Raw genomic sequence first — 7,984 nt, forward strand, 5'->3', positions numbered from 1 at the left:
AGAATAAAAAATCTTATAAGTATGACACTATACTGCTCAGTTCACTTAATTAGAATGAGAAACAAATACATCAACTAAGTTAATATGTATTTATTTTTAATAAATTTGTTTATAATTATTTCACAGATGCTTATAGATCATTAAAATAATATTTAAAAATGGTTGTAGATCATAAAACATGGTAACTATTTAAAATAGGGTCTCTTTTGTTAACAATGGTTAATGAACTAACACACGAACGAACAACGAACAATATATTTGTATTCGATTTTCTTCAAACTTCATCAGAATGATGTAAAAACACGGCCGATGAGAGTCTGTAAAGGCGTCCCTGATGCATCAAATGCTGCTGCCATGGCAAATAAATAAAAATACAAAATACATTCAAATATTTGTTTCCTGTGTTTGTGAGGCAGATATCGTGCCTAGAATTTCATTTTCCATTTTCAATTTTCAATGATTTATTATATATTTAAAGTGCAGCATCCTAACTCTTTGAAACTTTTTTCATACAAATAACTATTCATTCTGATTAAACACAGTTCATTTCATAATTATACAAAACTCCACGAATGAAAGAAAATTAAAAAACATATCTGATCTCACTCTGCTCTGCACTCTATGTGTGTGTTTGTGTGGTAAGTGGCTGAGTGTAAGGAGGGGGGATGGGTGGCAAGAGAAAGAGTCAGACAGGAGGGGAGACAGTTAGTGTTAGTCCAAAGGGTTACTGTGAATGCATGTGCCAACTGGGCACCGTTTTCCTGATGCTATCGGGATGGCGACTGCCAGACGGCGAGGGCCCGGTCAACGCTGCTTGCAGCTTTAATTTTATTTGCACTTGGTTTAACATCGTGATGAGGAGAAACTTGTAAAGCTTCTAGCCAAGTCAAACTAGTAATACTAACCGTATGTAAAACATCAGTACAACATAATATTTTATGAAATCATACATGTATAATGTTAATAACATGTCCAAAATATGTTTAAAATTATTTACCAATTTTCTTGATCCCCGTTTTACCACAGTTCCTCCATGCGGTGTAACAAGATGGCGGGAAGCTGAACGTCGACACGCAAGACCACGGATGACGTTAGAAGTCACGTGACAATTGGAAGCAACATTTTGAATTTAATTTGAAGAAATTTATTTACTTTTCACTAATAAGTCTCACTTTTAATTTGAATAAACCAAACTGTTTTACATAATACTGATGGCTAGACAGAAAAATTATAACAATTTCTTTACAGTAATGACATGCCTTGTGCACTTTTTTCAGTGTAACGTTATATGCTATTTAATTTTTGAGGTGTTTTCAAATAAATCACAAACTGATAACACTGAATATAATACCCTAAGATAAATATTTAGATTTCACTGGTCTGTAAAGTTTTTATGTTTTGCCTCAGACTCGTGATTGGCTGCTCCTGGATTCAATCACGTGATAAAGCATTTAAAAGAACGCAATCAGGACAATAAACACCACAAATTGTGTTTGCATCCCTGAACGCCATGAAAACCGTTGCTCTGCTTCTGCTGCTGGTTGGACTGTTGGCCCCTGGACAAGGTGGGTGACTTTAGTAGCATAATTTTTTGTGTTATTTGATATTTTAACATATTCCAAACTGAATTGGGTTTGATATCTATCTCTACTCAGGCTGGAAGAACAACTATGATGATGCTCTAAATTTTGTCTGTCCTGCAAGCCAGTCCATATCCTCCATAGCGAGGTGAGTAGCGCTTATTAATGTTCAAGTTGAATGCAGATTCCACCTGGAAAAAAAAAAAAAAGACTTTTGGCAGATGGCACCCACGAATATCAGTTCAAAGGAGTATTCCAGATAATTTACTCTCCTCCATGTCAGCCAAGATATGCATGTCTTTCTTTCTTCAGTTGCAAAGAAATAACGTTTTTTGAGAAAAACATTCCAGGAATCGTCTTCGATGGTGTTCAACGGATAAATGGTTAAAAATGCAGCTTCAAAGGGCTCAAAGCAATCCCATCTGATGAATAAGGGTCTTATCTAGCAAAATGATCAGTCATTTTCTTAAATATTTATACAATTTTTAACCACAAATGTTCATCTTATAGCTCTGCGATGCACATGTGTACTCTGTGCACTGTTTTAAGGTTGTTAGGATGTGTCAAAAACCCCAATCTCCTACTTGCTCCTCTAATTTCAAAATCGTCAACATCCTTTTTTTTTTTTTTTTTTAACAGGGACAGTGCATGGCCCTCAGCCATACCAGAATTAGCTACAAGCTAAATTTCATCTGTAGTCCCTGGGCAGGAAAAAAATAAAAATAACATACAGTTAATCCAACAAACACATAAATAAACCATACAAACATCACACATTTTTGAAAAGGGTGTTTGACCTTCTTCGCACGTTCACTTTGTAAACACTGGGTCAGTACTTCTGCAGCTTTTATTAACTGTAGTAAACCACAGTGCACGCAGAGAAAGCATGCATGCGCATCACAGAACAAGATGAGCATTTGAGGTTAAAAAGTATATAAATTGTAATTACAAAAACAGATGTGTCGCTAGATAAGACTCTTATTTCTCTGCTGGGATCGTGTTGAAGCTGCTTTAAAACTGCATTAACCGTCAGTCCGTTGGGCACCATTGAAGTCCACTATATGGAGAAATCCTGGGTTGTTTTCCTAAAAAAAAAAAAAAAAAAAAAAAAAAAAAAACATGATTGAATAAAAACTAGAACCTCTTGAAAGACATGGGGGTGAGTAAATTATCAGAAAATTCCTGAAAGGTGAAACATTGAAAACGCATGTATACCAAGCGGAAACAATAAATGCATCACTGTTGACAACTTCTGGTTGAATCACTACTTTCTTTCTCCATTCCAACTTGTGTTAAAGTGAACACAACAATGATCGTGAGGATCGGGTTTGGGACTTTAGCTGTCAAGACACCTACGGCCAGAGTGGATGTTACTGGACAGATTACGTCAACGACTTTGACCAATTGGTCCTCTTTGAGTGTTCAGCGCAACACGTGATCGCAGGAATGAGCAGCTACCACAGCAACACCCATGAGGACAGACGGTGAGCTCTGATCGACTGATTCTCATCTGTAAACTTTGACTCACTTGTGCTGATGCTAATACCATGTTTTTACACAGCTGGAAATTTTACTGCTGTAAAAGTTCATCGGTTTCTGCAAGCTGTCATTGGACCAAATACGTGAACAACTTCGATGAGTACTTCCACTGGTCTGTGCCCTCCGGGAACGTTCTGGTGGGCGTTCATAGCTACCATCAAAATGAACAAGAGTGGGTATAATTTATTTACTCCTGTTATTTCTAAACATTATTATGCAAAGCTTGTTACACATTAGATTGTGAGCTCTGTTAGTCACTAATGTGTTGTACTTTCAGAGATCGGCGATGGGCGTACAAGTCCTGTGTCCTGTACAACCGTTGATTCCCAGATTCAGTATTTTACAGTTCATGATGAATATTCTCTGAAATGTTGAAAACCAACACTGCCGCTAATCTCTGTGTGAGTCGATAGGCTGAAATCATTGGAATAAGTCATGTATTTTACATTTTCAGTGACATGATCTTTGAATTGACCAACTAATTAACCTCTAAATGTGCCAAATCCAGACACTGGCTTTTTTTTATTTATTTTTTTTTACACACAATACTATAATTCATTCCAGCACATTGGGGTTGTAAAAAACATTGTGGTCAAGTAGGCTTAAATACTACATAAACAAAGCCTCATTTCTATGTTTATTTAACATTTTTACTTTGCTTGATCATGTATGTTTAAAAAAAAAATGGTATTCCCTTACAATTTAAATTCTGTCTTAAACCACCTGTGATTTAAAGGAGACCTATTATGCTCCTTTTACAATATGTAGTGAATGTGCCTGTAAAGTTTCAGCTCAAAATGGCCCACAGATCATTTATTACAGTTTATTATTTTGTGGAAATGTTCTTTAATTCCAAATGAGATGTTGCTCACATTATAAATGTAATATTACATAAAAGGTACACAAGATAATATTGAACGACTTACAGTTTTGGCAGTTACGTCATGTTTTTTTTGCTCTGTTAACAAAAGTAGTTCTAAATGAAGCCAAATTAGAAACAATCCAGTGAACATTGAAGTATCCCAAGCATACTAAATATATAAATCAGGCTTTGACTGTGGCTAATTCAATCTGATCAAAATGAAGAAACAAGTCCTCTGCTCAGTACAGCCACATGCAACAAAAAAACAGCTGTGGGCACAGAAAAGTGCAGCCAAGGCCTGTGAGACAGTCCTGATTGGCTTGAGATTGGGTGGGTGGAGCTTGGGGCTAACAGGGAACTAAACCGGCTAAGGGACGCAACATTTTCTCAACACATTCTTTTTAATTTTCAGTAGGGATGGCGAAAACTAAAAAATTTCTTGACCGACCACCGAGCCTCATTAGCCGGTTGAAACCGGTTAACCGATTAATTTAAAATATGGTACGCTATTTGAAATAACAGCCATTTCGAGCCGCGCCTGCAATTTCGCAACTCTGTCGCATCTCTCTGCCCGCTCTGCCTCCCGCGCACACGCACACACACACACACACACACACACACACACACACACACACACACACACACACTGCCACTCACGTCACTTTTTTAAAATCCCCTTCAGCGCGAAACATGAGTCCCGCAAACGCGGCGCCGAAGAGCTTGTATGTAATCGTAGGACAAATGGCTCCTTAGTTTCAAAAGGTTTGGGTACAAGGTGATCGCTTTGAAAATAAAGGCGTTTGTCTAGGTTAGAAGCTCATTTGAAACATTGCCACGGCTCATTTAAGAAAATGACAGCTCCAAAGAGACGCCGCTTTAGTTGAAGTAGTGCTAACCATAATAAAGAAAGATGATGATCATCACCTTATCGGTTACCACTGAAATGTAGATGTAATGTATTTCCAAATCTAAGCCCATCTTATGCGGAATGTTGGCTAATAGACTGCAACATGATAAAACTAATGGATAAAACGAGATAGGGCCGATTGCAGAACAGCAGAACCATACGTCACAGCAGTCACACGGCAGCAGCGCCACGGCAGCAGGCTCAGACGGTAGTGGGCGGAGTCTCCATCTGAGATCGAAAGTGGGTGAAAATAATGATCAACTTATATTTTTCTATATGTTTTTAAACAGTATAAACTGAGTACAAAGCTCAAAAAAAAAAAAAAAAAAAAAACTTGAGCAATAGAATGTTTTTATTTAGTTAAACTATATTTTTTACCTAATCATTTCAGTATTAACCAATTTTTCATTGTACATAATACCATGTACTATACACTATACCCATCATAAACTGGATTTTCCAAAAAAAATATTACAAAATCAAACAAAACATATAGCACAGAAGGCACACATTTAACAACAATAATAACCATACATTACTCACCTAACTAAATTAGTTTAAACCTAAAATAAATCAAAACTCTTTAAACATGCAATTAATCCAGAGGCATGATTTGTTCACACACTCATTAAGGAAATGTCCATATCATCCTTAAATTCAAAGTGAAACATGAAGGGCTCTTTGGCCAGCAGACTCTCATCATTTGTTTCTGCCATTATAAAAGTTCATTATGTTGCTGCACATGAAATATAACGCGAATAACATTAAATAAATCTTTTTTTATAAGGTTACACACTGATTATTTATAACTTAAACCCCATTTTTCTACCCATCCGTTGGTCGCGCATATACGCCATGTTTGTAGTTTTTTACACTTTTTATGCGTATTTGTAGTTCTAATCAAATCCTCGTTCAACACGCAATGTGTTGTGGGCAATATAATAGCCGTTAGAGTGCGCATTAATCCGTACTTCGAATTCTAAAGGTAAATTGTAGTAGACCGTCCGGAAATCTTTGGAATACTTTTTAGGACATACCAATTCTATTTTCGAATACTATTTAGGACGGATATTTTGTGGGACCTGATTGGGCTGCAGCAGGAGACTCCGCCCACTACCGTCTGAGCCTGCTGCCGCGGCGCTGCTGCCGTGTGACTGCTGTGACGTATGGTTCTGCTGTTCTGCAATCAGTCATTATTGACGCCCAGGGCTCAACTACGGTTTGTTATGCTGCTTTCCCCGTAATTTAGAGATAACACCTGTTTCACACATACTCCGGCGTCTCTCCAGGCGCGTGCGCACGATGAAACCGTCTATATGCAATTTAATTTTGAGGTGTTTTCAAATAAATCACTAACTGATAACACTGAATTACATAAAAAAAATAAAAAATAAAAAATAAAATTCACAAGATAAATATTTAGATTTCACTGGTCTAAAAAGGTTTTATGTTTTGCCTCAGACTCGTGATTGGCCGCTGCTGGATTCAGTCATGTGATAAAGCATTTAAAAGAACGCACTCCACGAACACCACAAATTATGTTTGCAAGCCTGATTACTATGAAGACTGTTGCTCTGCTTCTGCTGCTGACTGGACTGTTGGCCCCTGGACAAGGTGAGTGACTTTAGTAGCATAATCTTTTTGTGTTATTTGATATTTGAATATATTCGGTTTGATATCTATCTCTTCACAGGCTGGAAGAACGACTATGATGGGTCTCTAATTTTTGTCTGTCCTTCAGGCCAGTCCATATCCTCCATAACGAGGTGAGTAGCGCTTATTAATGTGAACTGCTCATTCAAGTTGAATGGAGATTCCACCTGCAAAAACAGATTTTTGGCAGATGGTAGTACCCACGAATATCAGTTCAAAGGGGTACTCCAGATAATTTACTCACCTCCATGTAGGGCTGGACGATATGGCAAAAAATTATTTTACGATATATTTCTAAATTTCGGTCGATACGATATAATAAAAATGTTTAATAAAAACAATACAAATAAATAAATAAATAAATAAGGTTCACTTTTTATTTGTATTTAGCCTTTACAAACAAGAAATGTGAAATAAACTATCAAATTAATAAAACTCTCAGACTCAGCTTATTAACAATAATATATTTCCATTTAAACTAGAACAGGCTGATTATTCCTATAAATTGAAACAAACAAACTGCAGTTTTTAAATAAAGAAACAAATTATAAGATAAAATAAATAAAGAGTGAGCAACATCAAAAACCCATTGCTTTGGCCAGAACAGAAAAGGGGGCAAGAAATCATAATAAAAATTATTTTGGGAGCCTGGAAATTATTTTAACTAGCTTTTTTTTTTTTTTTTTTTTTTTTTAAGAAAGTTAGATAGGAGTCTAAATGTCAATCAAAAAATTCTCACTATTTACACTGTATCTGCAGAATTCTTAAATATCAATTTAAGGCAATTTATGACCATTTTTAAGAACGGCACAAGTAAAATGAACAGTATGAGTGGGGTTGGACGATGTACGGTAACATAAAGCCATAAAATTACATGATTTACAGTTCAAATACAGGTTTTCACAAAAGCAAAAAATCGTATACAATGGAATTTCAGTCTTTATAACATTTAAAATGAATAAATCAAGAATATAATGTATTATATTTATTTAAAACACAAATATAACTGTCCTAATTGTTTAGATTTTTAGAAAGCACATTAACTTATTTCACAGTTAAAACTCGGTGTTTGCTGCATAAAAAAACATTGGTCGAGATTTGCAATAATCTGACCAATAACAGTTGAAAACTTGGAAGTGCAGATGCATTCTGTCACGAGGGGGCGCTTTAGGAGCGCTGAAATATTACGGTTTCCCTGGTAACGGCTGAACACAAATCAGCATTAACGCTGTTTTATCAGCATGAAAGGAAAATGCCAACGACACGTTTCTGAGGACAGTCGGTTCCCTTCAGATACATTCATATAAAGACATCAGTGCTGCGTTTTGACTTTAAACGTGCAGCGTTCACATTAATTTAAAAAAGTGCAGTGCTCATGTTTATTTAACGAAGGCAAAGCCTTTTTGAAAATCTATTTGAAGTGGCCAGCGCTGATTTTATGGC

At 36.2% G+C, this 7,984-nt stretch overlaps 2 protein-coding genes across 2 annotated transcripts in view; both read left to right on the plus strand.

Annotated features, from left to right (window-relative positions):
- The first annotated feature begins 1,467 nt into the window (after positions 1-1,467).
- LOC141346156 (hemagglutinin/amebocyte aggregation factor-like) lies at positions 1,468-3,507 on the plus strand. Its single transcript, XM_073851071.1, has 5 exons — positions 1,468-1,565; positions 1,656-1,728; positions 2,879-3,064; positions 3,142-3,291; positions 3,397-3,507. Exons 1-5 carry the CDS (start codon positions 1,511-1,513, stop codon positions 3,440-3,442), a joined length of 510 nt encoding a protein of 169 aa, XP_073707172.1. The 5' UTR covers positions 1,468-1,510; the 3' UTR covers positions 3,443-3,507.
- Positions 3,508-6,446: 2,939 nt separating this feature from the next.
- LOC141346063 (hemagglutinin/amebocyte aggregation factor-like) overlaps positions 6,447-7,984 on the plus strand; it is a 10,401-nt gene continuing 8,863 nt past the window's right edge. Inside the window, exon 1 of the mRNA XM_073850979.1 lies at positions 6,447-6,453. Coding sequence (XP_073707080.1) covers positions 6,448-6,453 — 6 coding nt within the window. The 5' untranslated portion in view covers position 6,447. The remainder of the gene's footprint in view (positions 6,454-7,984) is intronic.

The sequence above is a fragment of the Garra rufa genome, chromosome 11 (assembly GCF_049309525.1).
Source record: "Garra rufa chromosome 11, GarRuf1.0, whole genome shotgun sequence".
NCBI classification, from domain to species: domain Eukaryota; kingdom Metazoa; phylum Chordata; class Actinopteri; order Cypriniformes; family Cyprinidae; genus Garra; species Garra rufa.